Consider the following 23,252-nt stretch of genomic DNA (forward strand, 5'->3'; position numbering starts at 1 on the left):
GACAGAGTCGGCGGCGGGCGGGCACGATGCTCAGGTCTCCGCTGGGCCTCGTTGCGGTGTTCCTGAGCCGCGCGAGGCCTCAGACGCCCGGCTTGAGGAGGTTGTGGGCACTTGGATCCCACCTGGTGGTCGCAGAGCGAGGGCGGGGCTGGGGCTGGAGCCCGCGGCGCGCATGCTCCGAATCGGGGCCGGGGAAGACTCTGGGGCACGTGGAGCATGTGCACTACCAGCTCGTCTACACTTGCAAGGTGGGCGGGGCCACGCGGCTGCTCCGGCAGGAGGGGCGTGGCCTTCTGGAAAGGGCGGGGCTACCAAGCGGAGGCGGGGAAAGTGTCTTCCTGTGGGGCGGGGCTTTTTCACTGGAGGCGGGGTTTCACTCGGGCTGTCTCTTTCTGGGCAAGGCTTGTTTCGTAGGGCGTGGCTTCCCCCGTGGTGGGCGGGGCTGTTTATGCAGGGGCGTGGCTTCTCGCAGGGTTGGACTGTCTTGTGGGGCGTGGCTTCCCTTGAGGGCGGGGTCAGCAGCTTCCACCTTGCGCCTCTAGGTTTGTGGCACTCGGTCCTCCAACCGCATCTCCAAGCGGGCCTATCAGCATGGTGTGGTCCTTGTGACCTGCCCTGGCTGCCAGAACCATCACATCATCGCTGACAACTTGGGCTGGTTCTCAGACCTAGATGGGAAAAGGTGAGTCAAGTGGAACCCTGTGAAAGGACCTGACTGGAGGTGCCCTAAGGCTTTTGAGAACCACGCTGTGTGTGGAACTAGAATTTCAGATAAAGCTAAAGTTGTTGGGTTCCTGATCCTACCCTGATCAATAATTGTTCTTCACCTTAGGGTGTGATCTGGTGATAATATATTGGATTATCCCTTACTAGGTATTTTTTTCCCACCCTAAGGTGGGACTTAATTCTTGTCAATAAAAGCAGGGATCTGGAGCCAGAGAGATAGCACAGCAGTAGGGCCTTTGCCTTGCATGCAGACGGTGGTTCAAATCCTGGCAACCCATATGGTCCTCGAGCCTGCCAGAGGCAATTTCTGAACACAGAGCCAGGAGTAACTCCTGAGCGCTGCCAGGTGTGACCCAAAAACCAAAAAACAAAACAAAACAAGGGTCTGAGGAAGGCTGGGGTTCATTCTTCGGTCTTCTTCCACTGGGCTGCGCTCCATCTTAGGAGCAGAAAGCTTGAGTGGTTTGAATTTCTTGCTTGAGCACTGGATTTCCTGAACCTATTCTTGTACCTCTTCACTGTGAATTATTTCCTGCAGATCTCTACAACTGGAACTGTTCCTCCTGTCCTAATCGGAAGGGGAATGGGAACTGCCTTTCCTGACTGGGAGCTCGGTGGGAATCAAACCTCAACCAATCCCCTAGAGAACATGATTCTTCAAAAGTTTTTTTTTTCCCCCACTATGGCTCACACCTAGTGGTGTCCAGGGATCACTCCTGGCACACTTGGGAAATGCTATGTGGTGCAAGGAATTGAATCCTGGTCAGGAACATGGAAAGCAAGTTCCTTCCCTGCCTTGCTCTCTCCCTGGCATGACAAATAAACCAGTTTTATTATACTGCCAGTATTAAATTCAGAGTCATTCACAAGTGACTTTTTAGCTGGGACGGCCCAGGCATAGTAGATGTTTCAGTTGCTGAATCTGTTGGAGATCAGCTCCACGAACCACTTCACTGCCTAACCTCTGCCCTTGTCTCAGTGTTCTGGGCAGAAGCGCCCCCCCCCCAATAAAACAATTGCATCTGTCCAGGGTCAGCCATAGAGCAAAACTTCTATTTTGTGGTTCCCTCTGTTGCCCGACCAAGGCTCCCTAAGCACTGAAGCCAGAGTCCTCAGATCATCGCGTCCTCTCTGGAGGTGCTGCACTGGGAGCATGGGACTGGTGTGGCTTGTGGGGGTGCCCAGTCAGCTCTGCCCTCCCCGAGAGGTGCTGGAGTCACCCATGGCTCTCAGCACTGGAGAAGTCCCTTAGAGTGGTGCTGGGTTTCTTGGGGACCAAGTCAGGGCAGGCATGAGTCTATAGTTTCATAGCACCTAGCTCTCTCTTTTTCTCTTTTTTTTTCTTTATGGCCACTCTCCAGAGGGGTTACTCCTAGTTCTGTGTTCATAAATTACTCCTAGCAGGCTTGGGGGCCCATATGGGATGCTGGGGATTAAACCCAAGTTGAATATATACAAGGCAAATGCCCTCCCCACTGTGCTGTTGCTCTGGTCCCTCCCACCCTCTATCTCCCTCTCTGCCTCTTACATTCTCTCTCACTTTCCCCTTCTTTTTCTTTCTGATTCTAACTCTTTCTCCCTATTCCTCCCTCATTCTCACTTTCTCCATCTCCCTCCCTCACATTCTCCCTCTCACTCCTTTGCAGGAACATTGAAGAAATCCTGGCAGCCAAAGGGGAGGAGGTGCGCAGAGTGACCAGCGAGGGGGTCCTGGAGCTGGGCTTGAAGCCTGCAGAGTCCTCCAAACCCACCACTGCCCCAGAAGAGTCCGAGGACCAGAACCCAGCATCTCTCCCCGGCAAGACAGAGAGCAGCTGAGCACCTTGCCCCCTACTCTCCTTGCCCTGGTCTGGCTTCCCTCAGTAAACAGTTGGTGTTTCCTTGTCCTTGTTGCTGTCTTGTCCCATACGACCCAATTCGGGGCTTGGCCACTGAAGGCCTTGTCAATGGAGCCAGCTCGATATGACTGCACAAGGTAGGGGTCTTTATGCCCCCATAAGGGTAAGGTATCAGGGCCATTCGGTTTGCAGTAGACTTGAGGGTCGGGGAGCATGTTGGCTGCCCTGCCAATCCAGTGTCCCAGACTGCCTGTGAGCAGCACCAACCTTAGCATTGACCCTGTCCCCCACTGCTCTGCACTCAGGGAGAGGGGGGAATGAGGGCGGGCCAGAGCCCCATTTATTTCCTGCTGTCTGCCCGCCAGCCCGCCAGCAGGGCCGTGTTTATTCCGGCTCCGCTTTGGGTTGTGTGACCTTCAACATTAATCACCGGTAGCAGCGGCAGCACTGGATCCTCACGACCCAGCATTGTTCTTCAGACTTGATTCCCCCTGTCTACTCCCTAGCAGGCACCCATTATCCCCCAGATCCGCCCTGCCATGAGCATGGGAGGGGAGGATTGTGTCACTGAGGACCTCTCCTGCATGGAGCTGCAGAACCAGAACCCAGGGCAGCCCTACTTGCAGGGTGCAACCAGCGGCAGCCTGGCAGGGATTGGGAATGGGCCCTGGGCCTGGACATGTGGCTGTTGCTTTGCCTCAGTTTCTGGGCCCAGGGGATTCCAGTGCCTGCAGCCCCCTTCTCTTGCATCCACTCACTCCAAGAAGCCCTTACAGCTAGTCTTGCCTCTGCCCTGGTGCTCCAGCCCTCTGTACTCCGTCCCTCTGTGATCCTTGCTGTCCTGGAAAACTCTGTCTCCAAAGGGTTAAATTCAAGCCTTCTGAGTCTCCCCCAACCCAACCTGGCATGATGTCCTGGGGGTGCAGAGACCTTCTGCCCCACCTCCAGTCTCCCAGACCTGTCAGCTCTTCTAGGGGTCCTCACTGTAGGAAAAGCAACTCGTGAGTTTTCACTTAGACTCATGTACTGAGTATTGTCTGTGAATCTAGGCAGGGCTGGGGATTGTCTGAGAGATACTGGGTTCCCAGGATGCAGTGGAGAGCCCACCCACCTCCCTATGCCACCCAGAAGCAGTGTCCTGGGACAGAACCCTGGTTCATTACCAATTGCACAGCACTCTGCCAGGCTGTGTGTCCCGAGAAAGACCTGTGATGAGGGTCAGGGGATGGGTCAATTTGTGTGTCCAGCTCTGATATCAACACATCAGTTACTTGGTGGCATTTATTTGGGCATCACGGGGAGGAGGTGCAGCGCTGGGGCTGGAAGGGCCCGTGGGCGTGGTGCACAGGGAAGCGACATGGGGGACATTTAAGTATGTGGGTGTGGAGCCCCTCAGAGCACCTCCACCTCACCCACATACCCAGGCCGTACCACAGGTGGGGGGTCCAACTGCCTCCTCAGAGGCACCCTTGACCCATCCAAGAGCACACAGGGGAGGAGGGCTGTGGCTGGGCCTCAGGAGCTCCCCAGGGGGTCATGGATCCAAATGGGCTGAGCAAGTGATAGTCAGGCCTGAGGGATGAACATCTCCTGCCCACTGGGCAAGTTGGCCATGCAGGGGCCGGCCCCCAACTGCCTGCATAGGGCAAGAGCTGGGCTGAGCCCCTCATTCTGGGCAGTGTCAGGGTCTCGGAATTGGGTTCCTGGCATGGTCAGGGTAAGGTTGGAGGTGGCTGATACCCCCACAACTCTGTGGTCCCAGACCCCCAGGGGCACTCAAGAAGCCTGTGGGTGCCTCCCCTGGGGTCCCTATCCAGGGCTCAGCATTGGGCATTCTAGAACCAGTTTGGAGGGAACAGTAAGGTCCAAGCTACTGGCCGCCCCCAGAGAGATTTGGGGGCTTGGGGAATATGAGGGTTTCACATTTGGCCAGGGGAGCAGGAAGGGGGGACAGCACCGGGTTTGGGGCTGGCCAGGGGAAGGGGCAGGGCTGAGTCAGGCAGCCCAAGGAGGCCATGTACCATATGGAGGTCTGCCCAGGACAGGAGCCACCACCTCCCCCTGAGGCCCTAGCCTAGGCCTGCTGCTCTGGACGAGGCCACAGGGGCTGTATGCTGGCTCCTCGGGAGGGACTGGGGGAACAGAGCCTGCCAGTGACCCTGGGGCTTGGGGGCAGGCCTGGTGGGGGCCCAGCAGTCTTAGCTGGCGCCTGGCTGGCACTGTTCTCGGGGCTCAGGCCCGCCCACCTCCTGCTCTGGGCTCCCAGCGAGGTCAACCCGCTGCTCGTCCATCCGCTTGGCTTGCACCCGCTGGATGAGGCTGAAGAAATCCTCGTCTGGCATGGTGGGGCCACGGGGCAGAACAGCAGGTGGGCAGCAGCGCTGGTCATCAATCCTGGAGGACTGGGGGGACACGGATTGTTGGCTGCCTCACCTGGACCCCCTGGGGAGGTGCAGCCAGCACTGGTCTCACAGAGGTCTCTGGGTGAGAGCTGAGCAGGAGACCCCCTGGATGTGGTTGGATTATGGGGCTGAGGGTCACCAGTGAGATCTGGCTACAGCTTTCAGACCCAGACCGCGGCGCCTGGTACGGGGAAGCGGGGACCGCGATGGCTTTCTCGGCAGGCCGTGGAGCAGGAGGTCCATAAGCTGGTGCAGCGGCCACAGTGGGCGCCGCGGGTGTGTGTGCAGACGGGGGGCTGGAGGGCGCTGGGGCGGGATGGGCTGGGAGGTGCGGTTCTGTGGGAAGGAAGGTAGGTCTGCGGAGGGCCCAGCCTCCTGCCTATCCCCACCCTCAGCTTCCTTGTCAACCTGCCCGCAGGCTGCACCAACTTTTGGAGGATGGGAGCTCCAGAGTCCACACTGTGCATCCAGGCTCTGAACCCCTGCCCTTAAGGGAGACCCTCTGGGAAGGCTTTCAGGAGGGCCCAGAGCTCTCAGCACTTGTAGGCGCTAGGTGACCCAGTCTCTGTCTCTGAATGAGACCAGAGGGCTAAACAGGGGATGGCAGAGCTCACACAACTGGGAATGGAGTGAGGAGCTGTGATCTGGGGGAGTGTCATGGTGAAGGGGCATGGAATGGTATGGCTGGGTAGGGTAGGCAATGGAATGAACGTGACTGGGGCCTGGGGTGTGAAATGGACAGGACTGTATAGGGTGGGTGGGGCATGGTTGAGGGGCTTGTCAGGAAGCAGAATGGGTGTGGTTAAGTGTCATGACATGCTGAATGGGCATGGCATATGGGGGTGATTGGTGTAGTTGAGGGGCAGGACAGGTGGTAGAAGGTGTGGCCGAGTGTGTGAGCTGCTGAATGGGTATGGCTGTTTAATAGGCACGAATGAGGAGCGTGGCTTTCGGAATGGGAATGACAGGTGGGCATGGCATGGCTGAGGAGCGGGGCAGGACCCCAGGGCCGACCTGACATTTGATGAGCATGTTGAAGAATTCGTCACCGGGCTCCTGGGGATCACCCTCGCCTCGAAGATGTCCCAGGTTGTTGTGGGTGATGCGCAGGCCAGGCAGGCTGCCCACGCTGGCCCGTTGATCATCAAGCCGGCGGCTCTGGGAGCTGGCGATGAGGTCGAAGAGCTCCTCAGTCTGTGGTGATGCGGTAATCGAGGGCTGGGCTACGGGACACAGGGGTTAGCTAGGGGCCAGGGCTATGCTCTGCCCACTGAGCCAGCCCTTCCCGGCCCTCCCAGCCCCCTACTGCAACGCCCAGGAGGTGACAGGAGGGCCTTGGCCTCCCACAGCCTCGCTGCAGGTGCTGACGCCTGTTCCGGAGTGCCGGGGGCAGGGCAGCATGATTACACCCTTTCGGTGCAGGCTCTGGCAGGCTTGGGGGCACTTGGCAGCTGGCACACCCGCCCTCGGGTACTCACTAATCCGCTCCTCCAGGGCGGGGGCTGCTGTGGCCTCAGAGGCCCCAGGCCCATCTTCCAGGGTGCAGCGCTGGTCGTCCATGCGACTGCTCTGGAACTTGCTCAGCAGGTCGAAGAAACACTCCTCCTCGGAGGATGGGGCTCGGGGGATGCTCTGTGGGTCAGGGGGGAATCATCGGAAGGATCCTCTGCAGCCGCCCTGCCCTGCCCCCTGGACAGATATCCCCACCCAACCCCATCCCACACCCCTATGAGTCTCTGCTTCAATAGCATCAGCCTGTCAACATGCAGCCTGACTCAAACATCCCAGCAACATGGGGGCATATAGCAAAGGCAAGGAGCCCAGGCCACAGAAGGTGAGGGCTCCTGACTCCTGCCTTAATGGGATCTGGACAGCAGATTTATAAGGCACAGAAGACAGCAAATATTGGGGGGCCAGGTTCCCATGTGTAGAGTGCTCAGGTCACAGAAAGTGGAATATCCCTCTTGCTGACCCCATGGCTGTGAGGTGGCCCAGACCTGTACACCAGTTTCAGTTTCAGGCGCTGGCAGGGCGAGAGGGCAGGTCACCTTTTTTTTTTTTTTTTTTAGTTTTTGGGTCACACTCGGCAGTGCTCAGGGGTTACTCCTGGCTCTATGCTCAGAAATCGCCCCTGGAAGGCCCAGGTGACCATATGGGATGCAGGGATTCGAACCACTGTCCTTCTGCATCCAAGGCAACACCTTACCTCCATGCTATCTCTCCTGCCCTGCAGGTCACCTCTTAACAGGGAACCCCCAACTGTGACCCTGCTGGGATTACAAACAGCTCAACCATACTGGGGAGAGCAGGAGGGCTGCTCATGGGGTCCTGATAGTGCAGGGGCAGCTTGAAGGAACCCCAGGGGCTTTCGAGCTGGGTGATCTACCCTTCTGGGGACCCCATGGTGCTTGCAGGCAGTGGGCTCCATGCCAGGGGCCTGTCCTTGTAGAAAATAGGCCAGGCACGAGGGTCCAGCTCCTTTAGGACAGGAAGAAGTGGGCTGGACCCATTCAACTCCATCTCTCTGCACTCACACCCAGTCTCCATGAACTGAACCCTACTTCTCTGCATTCATATCCACACTCTATAAATTAATCCCCACTTACCTACTCTTGTATCAATAGTCTCTGTGGATTGAACCCCACTTCTCTGCACTTACATCCACAGCCTCCATAAACTGAACCCCATTTCTCTATACTCACACCCACTCTCCAGCCCCCGGGGACATTCGGATGAGGTGCTCCCAGGGAGAGGCTTTGGGCTGGCGCACCCTCATCCCACACCTGTCAAGGGGACCCTCCCTTTATGTGGGGGCTCGGGCTGAGGGGGGCCTCCACAGGGCAAGACCAAGGTGCCAGGCCCCTATATGTGGTTCAGTGGGGATTTGGGGGACAGCTGAGGGTTCTGTCAACCTCTCGCATCCACACCCGGCCCCTCTCTGCCAAGGCAGGCCCCCCCCCCCCCCAACCTGCTGGGCCCTGGGAAAGAGGTTGCTGGCCTATTTGGAAGGTGCTGGAACATAGCCTATAGCACTAGCTTTGAGCAAGGCTGCCAGGGGACTCTGGGTGGCCCCCTCCCATCCCACTGCCGTACCCCCCTCTTCCCCAGGAGAGATGTTTCCAGGGACCCCGATACTCACACTGGCTCACTGTGCTCCAGCAGCGCCACTGAGAGCTACGGGGCCACAGAAAGCAGGGCCACCCCAAGGAGCTGCAGGCACCTCACACCCAGCAACTGTTAGCAGCGCCCAGCGCCTGTCAGTGGCACCCAGCGCGCCTGTTTAAATGAGAGAGCTGGGACCTCCCTGTCCAGCCCACCTGCCTGTGCGGGTGCCCCTGCCCCCTCCCTCTCCCTCGGGCTCTCTTCCTCTCCCTCTCCCTCTCCTCCCCTCTCCCTCCTCTTCCTGTGTTCTCTTTCTCCCTCCTCCCCCCTCCTCTCCCCTTGTGCTTTCTCTCCTATCTCCCTCCCTCCCTCCCTCCCTCCCTCTCTCTCTCTCTCTTACTCTCTCTTTCTCTCTCTTTCACGCACATACACAGCCTCTGTAAACACTGGGAGTACATTTCCCATGCTGATCTGAGCACTCAGGCCTCTGGACTCTCCCCTCACCCCCCCCCCCCCCGTGGGGCCTCTTGGTCTCTGTTCAGCCCAGGGCCCTGGGCCAGAGCAAACCCCCCCCCAACACACACACACCTCTGGCAGCCCCTCCACAGCCCAGAGCTGGAGAAGCAGCTGGGTGCAGGGGCAGGACAGCAGGAGGGACCCTGGGAGCAGCCAGGCACTGCCCACCCACTTCTCCTCTGTAAGGGGTACAGGGGGACTGCACCAGCTGGTGCTGCAGGCCAGCTTGCCCCTCTGGGCCTTAGTTTTCCCTCCTAGGGCTGAGGTTTAGGGGGCAAGCATGTATGGCATAAGGTTTGAGACCAGGTCACATGAGGGGCCTTGAGTCAGGAAGCTGGAGTGAAGCAGGGATGAAGCCAGGTTGGGGGCAGGTGCTGCCCAGACCACGTCACACATGCCCTTCATACCTGTGGATCCCCAGTCTATGTCCAGTCCCACCCTCCTGAACTCCTTCCCTTAGGGTTCACTTCTGGATCACCAGGCCCAGAGCTGCTCCTGAGCTCAGTCCCTGCAGCCTTGGGCGGATGAAATAGAAAGCCTTGATTTCTGGCTGGGGGCTTTCACTTTGGGGGTGACCCTAGCCTTCCGCCATCACTCAGGGGGCAGTTCAGGGGTCAGATGGGGTATCGGCCCCTCACCAGGCTTGTAGAGAACTGGGGTATGGCATTCGAGCTAAGAATACTGCAGCGCCCACGGCTCCGCTGGAAGGTGCCACTCAAGTGATCACAAGCCTATTTGCAGCTCCGTGGGGAGGCACTTGTGGGCGGGGGGCTCCGTGGGCTGCAGATTCGCCCCTTTGTGCCCCACAAGCCCTACCCAGATCCTGAGCAAAGAACACCCTGCCGGAACCCATCTGTCTCTGCTCAGGGGTAAGCTGGCCAGTGATAAGCAATGTGCAGGGGTGGGGGCACCCCTACTTACCGTGCGGGGCAGCTGCACCCGGACATCGGCGCTGTCCAGCGGGGAGTGGCCGCCCTCCCGGGGCCTCCTCTCAGTGGCGTCCAGCCCCTCCTGGTACTTGCGGCTTCTCCCAGGCAGGGGCAATGAATCTCGGCCAGGACCCCGCCAATCCCCAGCATTTGACAGGCTATCTCCATTCTGCTCCTGGGCAGCAGGGGGGCAGAGCTGTAAGGGTACAGCAGTCTAGGGGCCCCTGGGATTCAGGGCAGGGGTGGGGCAGCTCCTACACTGAGGGACCCGTGACCCTGGGGCTCTGTGTTCAACACCTACCCGGCCCCCACTAGGGTTGGTAGTCGAGTCCAGCTTGGAAACCAGAGCTCAGAGCTGTCAGGTCCTGGCCATAGCCTCACAGCACTGAAGCACAGGCTCTGGTGTTGACCCTGCCCCAAGGGGTCTTTGAGATCTAGGGCTGAGATGTAGACAGGGATGGGGACATGGCCAGATGTGGCCTGTGGGACTTCCTCACTGGTGTCTGACAGGGACCAAACTGGTCACAGGATGAGGAGAGGGCAGTCACTAGTGAGGAAGTCACTACCCAGCCCTGCGATCAGGTCCACCCAGCCCTGGGACCCCAGGACCCACAGCACCCCGAAACTCAGCAGCCCAGAGCCTGTACACCAGTCCCTGCACCCCAGTCCCTACCCATTAGACCTTATACCCCAGACCCTACACTCTGACCCTGTACCACTAACCCTATACCAAAGACCCTGCATCTCAGCTCCCATCTGCCCTGTCCAAGCTCCCCAGCGTCACCCTCTCCCCAGCCTTACCCGTTCCAGAGGCAACCTCAGTGAGTCCCAGGCCTCTGCACTCAGCCTCTGTGTCCGCTTGGGTCTGGCACCTGGAAGGCAGAGAGTTGTCAGTCAGGCCTCAACTGGGGGTATGAGGAGCTGTGCCTTGTCCGGGGGTTCACCCTGTGGTGCTCTGACCCCTCTGTCTGTTCCCTGCTATCTCTGGCCCCATGCTGTGGGCCTTAGGACCTGCATAGAGCTGGGTATGGGCCAGACTCTGGAGGTTGCAGGGACAGTAGAAGGAAGCAGGCAAGGGGATGGCCTGGGCTGTGGCAAGGCTTGGCTGAGAATGTTCCAGGAAATAGCAGAGCCCTGTGCCAGCAAGGCAGGCAGACAAGGTGCCCCAGGACATAGGAAAACTGACCGACTGGGCAGGGTGTTTAGCATTGACCCAGCCAGCAGGCTCCAAATCTCAGTGAGCCTGAGCTGGATGCCTATGCAGGTAGGGAGGGGTTCGCACAGTTCTAGGTGGCCACGGGGAGCTTGGTGGGCAGCGAGGTGCCCCCCTAAGAACAAGGGGCCCCACTGCTGCTCAGCAGCTCCCAAAAGTGGTCAATTGCACCTGTTTACACTGGGGCCCTAAGGAAGGTAGAGTGGAGGGGGCATGAACAGGGCCAGGAGAGACACTGGAAAGCAGGGTCCAGAAAATGGGGAGGACGGGGGAGCACAGAGTGGGATGGAGGGAAAACAGATGGGAGAGCATAGAGGGCTGGAGGGCAGTAGGGGGAGCACAAAGGGGAGGAGGAGAGAAGAGGAGGAGCACAGAGGGGGAGGAGGAGAGAGGGGTAGAACTGGGGGACAACAAAGGATAGGGAGCAGAGGGGAAGTGGAGGAGACCAGAGAGGGAGGATAGAGGATGAAGCAGAAGAGGGAGAGCACCATAAGACGAGTCTGGGGATTAATGTCCCAATAAGAAAAGCAGCTCCAGGTCTGGTGATCACTGGAAATGCCACCACTCCTCAAGCAGGGGGCTGTGGATGGGAATGACCGAGAGTGGACCAAAAGCCCCAACACTCACCGCAGCCCCCCAGAACCCGGCTCCATCTCCCTCCTCCTGTGGTGTGTGGGGGGCCTCTCTCCCAGCTGCCTGGCAGCCTGGGGGGCCGGCTCAGTTTCCCCATCTAGTTCGCTGCCTGCCCAGCCTACCGGCTGTTTCTGTCCAGCCTGGATCTCCAGGACACGTGTCCCTTTCCCTGGCCGCCTAGGAGCTGGGGGGTCAGTGGGGAGTGGGTGGAAGGCCCCTTGGTGCTAAATGAGCCTCTGTGTGGAGAGGGGCCAGCCTAGGCGGCCCAACCGCCGTCTGCTGGCCTGACTGGGGCATTCAGGCCACACCCCAACCCTCTCCTTGCAGAAGGGTGAGGTCTGGAACCTTCCGTCTCTCCAAGCTAGACTCTGCCCCCCTAACTACTCCTAGGGACCCCCAACCTTGTCCCAGCTGAATTGCACCCCTGGCTCTTGTCCATGCATGTTCGGGGGGCTCACAGTAGTGGAGGGGCCTGAGCATGGGCCAGGATTTGAGGGGCAGTACTCCCTAGGGTACCCTGGGCAGGACTGAGCCTCACTGCTATTGCCAAGGTCTATGGGGGTGCAAGGGACCTGGGAGGTGATGGGACAGCTGAAGTCACCAGCTGGGACCCTTGGGAGAGAGACGGGGTTTGGGGGGCAGCAGTGGCCCCTGCCATTGTGCAAGAGTGGACCTGAAAGGTATTCGATAACTCAGCTTGAGAGTGTACCCAGTCCTGGGAGACTACAGGACGTGGAGCTCTGGCGGGCAGCAATCAGGGCAGCGGGCACACAGGACCACTTGTTCCTGCCTGCCAGCCTCTCCCCACCCCATGCCCATTCCTGGCTCTGGCAGCTAGTATTGGGCGGTGTCTCCTGAGGCGGATGGGCCCCACACAGGACTCAGCCTAGGGTCCATCCCCCACACTGCAGTGTAGACGGGCATCCAGGTACGACAGACTCACCCTCTGGGCCCAGTGGCACCCGGATGGGGGTCTGAGAGGCCGCTGCTACCCAGGACACTCACAGAAACTATTGTGCGGGTGTTTTGGTGGGTGCATAGGAGGAAATCCACACATGAAAGAGGTGCTTTGTCTTCTGCGGGCCCATCCCCCAGCAACCCCCAACAGAAGCAGCAGCGTCCAGCATGCCCAACTGAGTTCTGAGTTCTGGGTTCTTAGTGAGGACTCCTAGTGGGCACTGGAGTTGGGCAAGATGGACACCCCTAAGGCACAGCCTGGGAGGGGTTCAAGTGAGGCTGGGGAGACTAACAGCATGTGTGGGGTGCTACGGTGGCTGAGGATGCCAGGACTGTTCTCCTGCAGTACCCACAACCTGAGGGGCCTGTCTGTGCCCAGGGCCAGCCCCCTGCAGTGCCCATGTTTGCCCAACTTGCTAATGTGTTTGCTTGGGCACCTGCTGCCTGTGTGGCACTGCTGGGGGTAGATACTGCCCAGCATCTGGAAGATGGGGCCTTGTTAGTGCCCCCCACTCCCTCCAGGGGGGTCAGATGACAGGCCTTCCCAGTCTTTTTGTTTGTTTGTTTTTAGGCCTTCCCAGTCTTGAAGGTCACCCTCTCCCATAGAGCCTGACCCAAGTGCTGCAAGCCTTGTGGATGTGGACAAGGGCTGGTCACAGCCCCTTGACTGGCTTCCCACTGGCCTCACTCTCACTCCCTGCCTCCCCTGGCCTCACAGGCAGCACAAATAAGTCTAAATTACACCAAAAGGAGCTGGGGCAATAGAATATCAGGTAGGGCATTTGCCTTGCACACAGCCAACTCAGGTTCAATCCCCAGTATCCCATGGGGTCTCCTTGAACCTGCCAGGAGTGATTGCTGAGCATCTGAACACAAAGCCAGGAGGAACCCCTGAGGCTATTGGGTGTGGCCTCAAAACAAAACAAAAAAAGCAAAGAGGCTCTAGTTGTCCCAGGACACCCTGCCCCTGGCCCCCAACTCCTGCCCCCACCCACTGGACCCCATCCCTCCTGGACTCACCTTGGGCCTCGTAACCGGCCAGGTCAGGCTTCTCGGCTGCTGCTGGGCTGAGCCGGCCTAGTACCAGCTGTAGCTGTGCCACATTCATGCGGGCTGTGAGCTCCCCAGCACGGTCTCCAATCTGCAGCCAGCAGAACAGGGGTTCTGAGTGAGGATCAAGGACACCCCAGAGTGGCTGTCTGACTTGAGGCTCCTTCCCAGGTCTCTGTACCCTCTATTGCATCCCCAGTTTAGAGCAGAGACCCAAGTGGAGGGTCCCAGGCTGTAGACACCACCAAGTGCAGGCCAAGCAAGTGTGGTTCAGGACTTTCAGCTCCACCAGGGGCCATGGGCTCCTTCCCCAATCCCTGCTGTCCCCCATGCTGAGGAGCAGTGCCCAGAAGATGGGGTTCAGGGACTGTGGTCACCCCAGGAGCCGAGGCTAAAAATGAGCCAAGCCAACAGGAGGGTTGGGGTGCACAGGCCCTATTGGCCCTAGTGGTCTCTGCAAGGCCACATCCCTTGGGGTGGCCCTTGGAAGGGAAGGGGGCTGTTGGGGACTGCTGACCCATGGGTAACAAGTTTGTTGACGGGAAGAACGGGGGTGCTCACCTCCTGGGAGATTTCCAGGTGCTTTTTAGCGAAGGTCAGGGCCTGGGCTGGGCTCCCCATGGACACATAGGCATTGCCCAGGCTCCAGCATGCCCGGCCTTCTCCCACTCTGCGGGGAAACTGAGTCAGGTCTGTGCACTCAGGATCCTCAGCTTGCCCACCTGCTAGCCAGCCATGGGGAGGAGGAGGCACAGGGCCCAGTACTGGATGCCACACATGGCTTTGAGCCACTAGGCCTCAGCCTGAGTACAAGAGGGATTAGACCCCAGAGAGAGTCCTTGCCCCTCTTCTCCTCAACTTCCTTCTCCTCTCCTCCCCTCCCCCCCCCTCACCTTCCCTCCCCACATTAGCCTCATCAGCAATAGCCTGGGGTCCCCAGGGCTTGCTCGCCCCCTAGTGGCCACTGAGGGTTCATCCTGAGTCTGCAGTCTCCCCAGTTTGAGTCACCCTATCAACCCTCCCCTCTGCCCTCCACGTGTCTCCCATGACTGCCCTTACCTGTCCACCAGCTCCTGCGCGATGAGCAGGTGGCGCAGGTGGTACTCTGCGGCACGCTCATAGTCCTGCATCAGGGTGTAGGTGTTGCCCAGACTGTAGCATGCCTGCGCCTCCACCGCCTGGTCCTGCAGCTGCCGCGCCAGCTGCAGCGTCTTCCTGTGAGGGATGTGCTCAAGCCCAGACCCAGGCTTCCCACCTGGCCACCAGCTCCACACTCCTAAAGACCCCAACCCCGGCCTCGCCTCTGCCTAAAAGCCAGGCAGCAGCAGGAGCCCATGTCCTGGAGCCCAGGGCCTGCTGGATGTGGGGGACAACTAAGCCCCCAGGCAGTGCCAAGAGCAAGGAAAGCTATGGGGGATCCCCAGAAACCAGGACCGGAAAGCCAGGCCTGGGCCCAGAATGCAGAGGCCTCTGTGGAGTTGATGAGGGCCTCGGATATGAGTTAAGTCAGCCCACACCTATAGGAAAACTGTGGGTCTGGAGATTTGGGGCCCACTCTGGTATGCCTGCATGGCCTGAGCATGCCCCACTACCATGCCCAAGCTGCAGCCGTGGGCCACCTCTTACTTGTAATACTCAGCAGCCACGTCGAAGCGCCCCAGGAAGACATGTGCATTGCCCAGGTTGCTGTAAGCCCGGCGCTCCGCAGCCTTGTCGCCAAACTCCTTTGCAATCGCCAGGCGCTGGCAGGGCAGGGCAGGGCCAGTCAGTGAGCCCGTCAGGGGTCCGTCAGGAGCCCATCAGTGAGCCTGTCATCAAGTCTCCCACGCAGGCACCCCACACTCACCTCCTTGTGGAAGGCCGTAGCCTCCGTGAAGCTGCCCAGTAGGTAGTGGGTGTTGCCCAGGTTGCCGTAGGCCCTGCCCTGCGCCGCCCGGTCCCCCAGCTCCTTCACCAGGGACAGGTTCCGCCTGGGAATGGTGCAGTGAGAGCCCGCCAGGCCCTGCTCCATCCCCTCAGTCTGCTCCTCCATTCTCTCCTCTATCCTCCCTCCATCCCCACTGTCCATTTCCATCCCCCACTTCCATCAGCCCCATTCCCCATCTCTCATCTTCTACCCATCCCGCAACCACCATCACCTCTTGTCCTCAATCATCCACTTCCATTCTCATCCCATCCCTGTCTCTGATCCCTCCCTCACCCCTACTCTATTCCCATCCTCATCTCCCCACCCCCATCCTTCATCCCACCCCTCCATCCCTCATCCCTTACCCTTCCCTTTCCCTCATCCCTCATTTTTGGGGGGGGGTCACACCCGGCAGTGCTCAGGGGTTACTCCTGGCTCTATGCTCAGAAATCACTCCTGGCAGTCTCGGGTGACCATATGGAATGCTGGGATTTGAACCACTGATCTTCTGCATGCAAGACAAACACCCTACCTCCATGCTCTCTCTCCGGCCCCTCATCCCTCATTCTTATCCCTCATCCCCATCATCTATCTCCCATCCACCACCCCATCACCAGTCTCATTCCTCATCCCTCATCTTTATCCTTCATCCTCATATTCCACCCTTTTCCATCCCAATTCCTATCTGCTATCCATTTATCACTCCATCCCTCCTCCCCATTTGCATCCTCCATCTCTCACCACCATTCTCATTCCCAGTTTTCATCCTCAGCCCATCCCCATCATCCACCCTCCCACCCCATCCTCCATCCTCTACCCCCATTCCTCATTTCATCCCTGGGCTTGGGGAGCACCAGTCAACCAGTCTCAGCTGACACAGCATATGCTGCCCTCACAGCGAAATCTGGCCACTGGGGGGCACCTGGGGCTTAGTAACCCCCCCCACCTAACGGAAAGCAGGGCAGGGCCTGGCTACAGTCACTGGGGGATGACTCTGGGGGACTTGCTTACTCGTAGTATTCGGAGGCCCTGCGCAGCGTCTCTCGGCCATGAGGCGGCAGGCGGCCAGGGTCCTGTGCGGTACTCCAGGAAAGCTGCTTGCCCTTGGCATGGTATACATTGCCCAGGTTGTAGAGGGCCCGGGCCTCACCGACCTGCAAGGCAGAGTGCTCGGTGCGAGTCTTGCCCTCCTCCCTCCCTTCTCCCTCTCTCCCTCTTCTCCCCCTCCTGTCCCCTCCCACTTCTCCCCTTAGACCCTCCACTCCTTCTCTCCCTCTCACCCCCTGACTCTTCTCTCCGCTCGCCTCTCCTTCCTCCTCCCCCAGACCTTGCCCTGCCTCTCCCCCCTTGGAGCCCCTCCCCTGCCTCTTCTTCCTCCTCCTCTCCCCTAGCTCTTCCTTCCTCTCCCACTGCATCCCTCTCTTCCCACCTGTCCCCTTCCCCAATTCTTCCCTTCTCTCCCTAACCTACTCCTCCACTGCATTTCCCAGAAGGAGACCCCCAAGGGCGATACAGAGTGTGGGTCAGGTCCAGGAGGGTTGGGGGCTGTGACTTCAGTTGTCCCTATCTGCCTGCAGCCGGAGCGAAAAGCTCAGGTGTCATATGCTTCCTGTGCCCACCTGGTGGCTGCTTGGCAGTGCCCACCTTGTCACCCTGCTCCTGAGCAATGCCCAGGTGGCGCTGGCAGCAGACCACAGCCTCATCGAAGCGTCCCAGAACCTTCAGCGTGTTGCCCAAGTTCCCACTGGCCTTGGCCTCACCCATGCGGTCACCAATGGTCCTGCGGGCAGGGCAGGGGATGAGCGAGAGAAGCCCAGGGCCACCATCAGGGCCCAGCTTGGGGAGACGACAGTTGGGGGTCTGGAGCGTGTGAGGGACTCTGGGCTCTGTGCAAGGTGAGGGTGGAGGAAGGGGGGGCTGGCAAAGGCTTAGGAGCTCAGCCAGGATGGAGGGGCAGCAAGGGGGCGTAGGGCAGGAGCAGGGCAGCAGCACCAAAGTTGGGGCCCTGGGAAGGTGCCTCCTGCTGTCATCACAGCCCCAGACTCTGAAGGGCCACATGCACGTGACCCCATATGGGAGCACGTGCATATATACACATGAAGCCACACATTCACACGCATACCCACAGGGACCATGGTCTTACATAGGACCACAAACATGTTCACATAAGAACACATGCACAAACCACATAGGATCATATACATGTGAACATGGCTCTCATGCACAGAGAGCCCAATAGCATAGGACAATGCACATGCACAGTCACACAGGGGGCCACACAGTGCTCACACATGGGACCACATGCATGGGGCATGCATGAGATCACACATGTTCATAGGTTGCATGCAGGTTATTGTGGGGAGCCTAGCTGATGAAACCTAGAACATAGGACACCTCAGTAATTCCTAATCTTGTCACCCACGTGACCAAAGGCGCCCATGCCTTGAGAACAAAGGAAATAGACAAATACTAAAGTAATTCAAAGCAGCCCAATACATCCAGCCAGAAAGAAAAATATAGAGCAACTTGCCTTTGTGTTAGCAAAAGGTTATTAGGATTACATCTGATGTTCTATTTATGCTTGTTGAGTAAAATTTATAGAACTCTGTTTGAATCTTATGCTTTCAGGTAAAACGTGCTCTCTACCTCTTTGCCCCTCCCTATTACCTGCCCCAGCTTATGCTAATGAATGCTTGTAATTGTAATTGGTGGAAAAACCTGTAACACCCTCTGACCTATTTCAGCCCTTAAAAGCTGATCACCGGACAATAAACTTCCCTTTTGAACAGCATGTGTCGTCTTGAGGGCTTCTCTTACTAACTTCTCAAGTTTTTCTTCACAGGTCGGTTCTGCTCGGGCAAACCCACGAATAACTAGCAACCTTCATTTCCACACCCCCGCGGGTCGGAGGTCCCCCACGGGAGGTTGCAGGTTATCATATGGAACTACATATATGGACAGTACATAGGACCACACATGGTCTCACATGGGACCACACATACGGGATCATACATAGGATCACAGAACTACAATATGTTCTCATATGGGACTACTACATGGATAGAACTGAGCAATGTTACATGCATGATTTGATGTAAGACCACATATACAGACAATACATGGAATCACACATGTTCACAGTAGGGTTACATGCTCTCACGTGTTCTCACATAGAAACATGTGCTCACGCATGAGGCCCCACATAGGACTACACATGTTTCAGGGATCCACACACATGTTCACACATGGTACCACACAAGGCCCAAGCATATTCCCACACAGGCCATATACGTGCTCTCACATGGAGTAGCCCCTCTGCCTTGTGGGGCATCCTGGACCCATCCCTTGGACAGGCACCCTTGACCCCAGGGCCCCAGCAAAGCCAAGTCACAGTCCTCACACTCACCGCGCGAGCAGCAGGTCATGGCGGTGGTACTGGAGGGCACGGCCAAACTCCTTCAGGTAGAAGTAGGCATTGCCCAGTTGGCTGTAGATGGCGCTCAGTGTCTTCAGGTCCTCTGTGCCCACTTGCACGGCTGCCTCAAAGAAGGCCACACCTGCCTGGAAGTCCCCAGCCTTGCACAGACGTTCGCCCTCTAGGGCCAGCTCCAGGCACGAAGCCTCCATCCTGCACAGGAAAGAGGGACAGAGGGATGAGGGACAGAAGAATGAGGGAAAGAGGAATGAGAGATGGATGGATGAGGGGCAGAGGGATGAGGGACAGGGGACAGAGGGAGAGGAACAAGGGACTGAAGGACAGGGACTGGCTCAGCCACGGCTACGCCTGACCCAAATGGCATGGGGTGCACAGGAGCCCACAGTGCATCATCCCACCTTCCAGCAGTGCCAGTGCTTGAAACAGGATGCCAGCCAGGCCATCCCCACTGCCTATGCAGGGGCATGGGTGGGAGGGATGGGAGATGTGGGTGGGAGAGACAGGGGTGGTTTGGGGGTCACAAAACAGGACCTGGTTCCTGCTCAGTCTGTCCTTTGCAATGTCTGCTAAGGTGTGAGAGCACCATCACACCCAGAACATGCCAGTTTCTACCTAATAAGGACCCGAAATGTGGAGCCTCGGTACCTGGCCATGGAGAACCCCTGCCCCAACCTTGTGGGTCCAGGGTGTCCCTCACAGTAGCTTTAGGGATGGGATCTGGGTCAGAGCCACTTCCCTGAGCTTGTTGGGAGGGAGGACCTTGTGTACAGATGGAAGGGGGTACAGGGGGTGCTGGAGAATTACGAGGTAGCAGGAGTCCTAGGCGCCCTCGATTCCTGCCCTTCTTAGCCCAGCTCTGACTGATCCCTGGCAGAAGCATTGGTTCTGAAGGCCAGTGTTTGCAGAGATGGGATTCAGAGACCCTGGCCTAGAGTTTCCCACCTCAGGTCCCCACATACCCCAGGGTCCTGCACTGTTTCCAGCCAGATCCCGCAGCTTTGGGGATCCAGCCCAGCTCCAGGCCGAGGGCAGTGGCAGGGTTTGTGTGCAGGTATGCAGGTGTATACAAGGTATGAGTACACATGTGTGTGAGACAATGGGGTCACTGACCCTGTCCCATGCTGACAAGTGGCCCTCACCAATTTTGCCCTGTGCTGCAAGGAACATGCTGTCCACCCCAACATCCCATGGCTGGAGTGTGGGACAGAGTGGCTGGGGGAGCCAGGCTGGGTTCTTGAGACCCTGTGGCCATGCTCTCCTGGCTCCTGGAGCTGCCCCATGGGCTGGGCCGAGGCCAGGGATGGTAGGCTGATCAGCCCCACTCCCAAGCAGACCTGCCCTTCGTGCCCAACCCTCTCCCCCCACCAGCCGTTGGGAACCTGTACAAGTCAGGTAACCATGGACCATGGAGCCAGGCTGTCCTGAGTCTTGTTCCTGGGCTCTGTGCCTGGGACACAGGGCAGGGCGAGTGGGACAGTCCAGAGGGCAACCATTGCTCTCTACACTAGGGCTCAGTGTACCCATTGGGCAGCTCAGCAGGGGGCACTGGCCATGTCAGCATTCAGTCCTTCCTCTCTTGACCTCTGGTGAGCTCTGCTGGCCCTAGGGAGAAGGTTCCAGAACCTCTGCAGGCTGTGAGCATCCACTTCCTAACCCAACTAGTCTGCCTTGCGGGACCCTGAGCCAGGCCAGTGTGGCCAGGAGGTGGATACTTGGGCCACATTCTGGCCACTGGAATCCATGACCCTGAACCAGTCCCCCACCTCTACGCTGTGCCCCTATGTGAGCCTTGGCCTTGCCCTCACGTGCTTCAGGCCCCTCACAGGGGTGTTTCCAGATGGAATCAAACCCTCTTCTCAGACAGACTCACATGTGAGGCGTGAGCAGCTGAGAAGAACCTTGGGCCCATATGAGCTGTTGGGGTTCAGCACCAAGAGGGGACCCCCAAGATCCAGGAAGTCTTGAAGGGACCCCTACAGCCTCCTCTCAGGGCCTTCTGAACCCTTCCCCACATGGATCAGGTATCTAGGTTTGTAGGGGTTCACTGAATGCCACTCTCCTCCCCCCCCACCCCCCGGACTCCTGGGCTCACAGTCCTTCTGTGGTCCATTCTCACAGGAGTACAGGAACTGGGGTCAGAAACTGGAGACAGGCTGAGCTGGGCCATCCCAAGCACCTCGGGTCCCAAACTGCAGCCCCTTGACCACCCTTTGACTACCTCAGTGTCCAGACCTAGGCTCTGTCCACCTCCCTTCCTCTGTCCTTCCACGCAGTTCCGACCCCTGAGCAAAACCCTTTGCGGATGACTCTGCCCTGGTCTGACAGGCACAGCTCTGGGTCTATCTGTGCTCGCATCGCCCAGCCCAGGTCTTCTGCTACGTCTGTCCCTCACCAGGGTCCCAGCCTACGTGATCCCCAAGTTCCCTAAGAATCAGCTGCTGCTCTGGCCTATGGGGGGATAGGAATGACCAACCAGGTCCTCCAGCTCCACTACGCCCCCAAACAGCCTCCACTCAGGCCCCAGCTCCCGAGGTCAGAGGTCTTGCAGCCTTGTTCCTGGGGCCCAGGGGGACCCTGAAGGGGTTGCTCAGGGGCGAGGGTCCCCACTGGCCCTGCAAACAGGGCCACCAGGCAGGCACTTAGTCTCAGTTGGCACAATGGTGTAATGTCTAACCAGTGAAGCTGCTTCCCGCGCTCCTGAAGCTCCCTGAAGGAGCTGAGGAGTGGGCCTGGGATAGGCCCTGCCAAGATTGGGGAGACAGAAGGAGGGTGGGTTTGTGGGGAGGCAGGAGGAGCGGTGGAGGAACCAGCCCAGTGGGAGCACCAGAAACCCAGCTCCTGCCAGCCCTGGGGATCCCGCCAGAAGGCGGGTCCGCCCCCTGCGGCTGTCACATGAGTCTAGTTCAATCACCTGTGGGCTACCTTGACAGGTACCCAAGGTATGGGTACCCAAGGATGGGGGAATCACAGGGACACCCACAGCAGATGTGGGGGAACACTGCCTCGCTCAGCGCCTGACCCTGCACCCCAGTGGGGCTGGGTCTGACCCCGACTCCAGTCCGGAGCAGCCTATCCCCACCCCGACCTGCTGAGCTGGTCACCCCCTTGCCAGTCCCTCTCCATGCGCCCCAAGGGAATGGGGGTTGGAGGCGCGCACAGGGCCCCACCATCCTCCCGCGCGCAAGGGAGGCTCCGCGCCACGTTGGCGCCGCCTTTGTTCGCTCTGCTGCTGCCTGCGGGTCTGCTGGCCCTGGCCCGGCGCTGGCCTGGCCCCTGCCCGGCCCGGCCTGGCCCGGCCCGGCCCTGCCTGCCCAGCCCGGCCCGGCCCGGCCCCCCGCGGCCGCGCACCTGGAGTAGAAGCGGCGCGCGGGGCCGGGCAGCTCCTCTGCGCGCGGGGCGGGGCCGGCCATGGCGCGGAGTGGCCGGACCCGGGAGCCGCCGGGCCCTGCGCTGCTGGAGACGCCGGGAAGTGATGTGCGCGGCCGCCGCCCGCCCGGTGATGTCACCGCCGCCGGCGCGGGGCTCCCCGCCCCCCGATACCGACCCTCCACCACGCTGCAGCCCCTTCTCCAGCAGGGCGCGGGGCTCGGCTGGCTCGCAGCAGCTGGCCACCCTCCCACCTCCCAGCCCGTCTCACCTCGAACCAGTCCCGTCCTTGGTCCCTGCTGGCCTGGAGCTCTGCTCTGAGAAATGGGGAGACCCAGACGCGCCCTCCTGGCACGCCCACTCCCGCCCCCGCTGGATTCCTGGGTGACCCGCTGGCTGGCCGCAGGACCGGGATGCGGGATGCACCCGTTGCGTCACACCAGCCTTCTTCTGCTGCTGGCCTCACCCCGTGTCACCCTGTAGCCTGGAGGCCCACACCGGGTATCTCTTCGTCCCCTGTTCATCTTCATCTTCCTGTGCCAGGAGATGCCGGGAACTGGGGGCCAATGTCACCACCACCACCACCACCGGGGTCAGGGCCCAGCCAGCCAGGGGCCGGCAGCGGGTCTGGGAGTGCAGCCTGGCTGGGCCTGGCCGCTGGACCCAGCAACAGATAAAGGGCCTGTTGGCACCCTGCCCCAGGCTTGTTCTGCTGAGAGGCGAGGCAGCAGGATGGAACCATCTGTGCCCTGCTGTGCCCACCCCTGGGACCCCAGGGGCTGGGCAAGGTCTTGGCAGGGTTGCTGGACCAGCAGGGTCGGTTGCCCTCCCTCCAAATGCTGTCCCTCGCTGGCAATGTGGGAAGGAAGAGGACTGCAGAGTCTCTGATACTGGGGACTCCAGAGGTCTTGCTGTGGCCCCACAAACTCAGGTGGCATGTGGGAAGCAGGGAGATGAGGGTGAAGAGAGGAGTGGGAGACTGGGTTGGGGAGGAAAGTGGGGCACCACACACAGGCCTTCTGGTGAGGTGCTGCCAGCCTAGATGTCCAGCGACCCCCTCCCCCATGCCCGCTTTCCTCCAAGCTTCCAGCTTGCTCATGTCTAGGTGCCCACAGCCTTGGCATTAGGCACAGGGCTCTGGATGGACTCAGACTCTGCCTGGCCCTGGCTGAGGTGTG

The 23,252-nt window shown here is 59.3% G+C and overlaps 2 protein-coding genes across 4 annotated transcripts; one reads left to right on the forward strand and one right to left on the reverse strand.

Annotated features, from left to right (window-relative positions):
* Positions 1-9: 9 nt before the first annotated feature.
* Positions 10-2,606, forward strand: DNLZ (DNL-type zinc finger). The gene is made up of 3 exons (XM_049773727.1): positions 10-248; positions 543-682; positions 2,373-2,606. Exons 1-3 carry the CDS (start codon positions 27-29, stop codon positions 2,542-2,544), a joined length of 534 nt encoding a protein of 177 aa, XP_049629684.1. The 5' UTR covers positions 10-26; the 3' UTR covers positions 2,545-2,606.
* Positions 2,607-3,831: 1,225 nt separating this feature from the next.
* On the reverse strand, positions 3,832-22,723 carry GPSM1 (G protein signaling modulator 1). Of its 3 annotated transcripts, none has more exons than XM_049773648.1 (14): positions 22,541-22,723; positions 18,679-18,900; positions 16,917-17,052; positions 16,284-16,426; positions 15,213-15,336; positions 14,993-15,108; positions 14,426-14,581; positions 13,928-14,036; positions 13,337-13,457; positions 10,315-10,385; positions 9,506-9,709; positions 6,445-6,598; positions 5,981-6,189; positions 3,832-4,966 (listed from the first exon to the last, which is right to left on the reverse strand). In XM_049773648.1, exons 2-14 carry the CDS (start codon positions 18,897-18,899, stop codon positions 4,763-4,765), a joined length of 1,968 nt encoding a protein of 655 aa, XP_049629605.1. In that variant the 5' UTR covers position 18,900; positions 22,541-22,723; the 3' UTR covers positions 3,832-4,762. The 3 variants fall into 3 exon arrangements, with proteins under 3 accessions (XP_049629605.1, XP_049629604.1, XP_049629603.1); XM_049773647.1 differs by lacking the exon at positions 22,541-22,723 and adding an exon at positions 22,057-22,166 and having other exon boundaries at positions 9,506-9,688; XM_049773646.1 differs by lacking the exon at positions 22,541-22,723 and adding an exon at positions 22,057-22,166.
* Positions 22,724-23,252: the final 529 nt, after the last annotated feature.

Source organism: Suncus etruscus, chromosome 5, assembly GCF_024139225.1.
Source record: "Suncus etruscus isolate mSunEtr1 chromosome 5, mSunEtr1.pri.cur, whole genome shotgun sequence".
Lineage (NCBI taxonomy): Eukaryota > Metazoa > Chordata > Mammalia > Eulipotyphla > Soricidae > Suncus > Suncus etruscus.

Bases quoted from the DNA above. Each gene is read 5' to 3' on its own strand.
- GPSM1 (XM_049773646.1), bottom strand. From the start codon at position 22,118: ATGGCCGGCCCCGCCCCGCGCGCAGAGGAGCTGCCCGGCCCCGCGCGC. The intron at 18,901-22,056 runs GTGCGCGGCCGC...TTTCCTGTGCAG, and splicing joins GCGCGCCGCTTCTACTCCAG to GATGGAGGCTTCGTGCCTGG. The intron at 6,599-9,505 runs GTAAGTAGGGGT...CCTGACCCACAG, and splicing joins GGGTGCAGCTGCCCCGCACG to AGCATCCCCCGAGCCCCATC.
- DNLZ (XM_049773727.1), top strand. From the start codon at position 27: ATGCTCAGGTCTCCGCTGGGCCTCGTTGCGGTGTTCCTGAGCCGCGCG. The intron at 249-542 runs GTGGGCGGGGCC...TTGCGCCTCTAG, and splicing joins AGCTCGTCTACACTTGCAAG to GTTTGTGGCACTCGGTCCTC. The intron at 683-2,372 runs GTGAGTCAAGTG...ACTCCTTTGCAG, and splicing joins TCAGACCTAGATGGGAAAAG to GAACATTGAAGAAATCCTGG.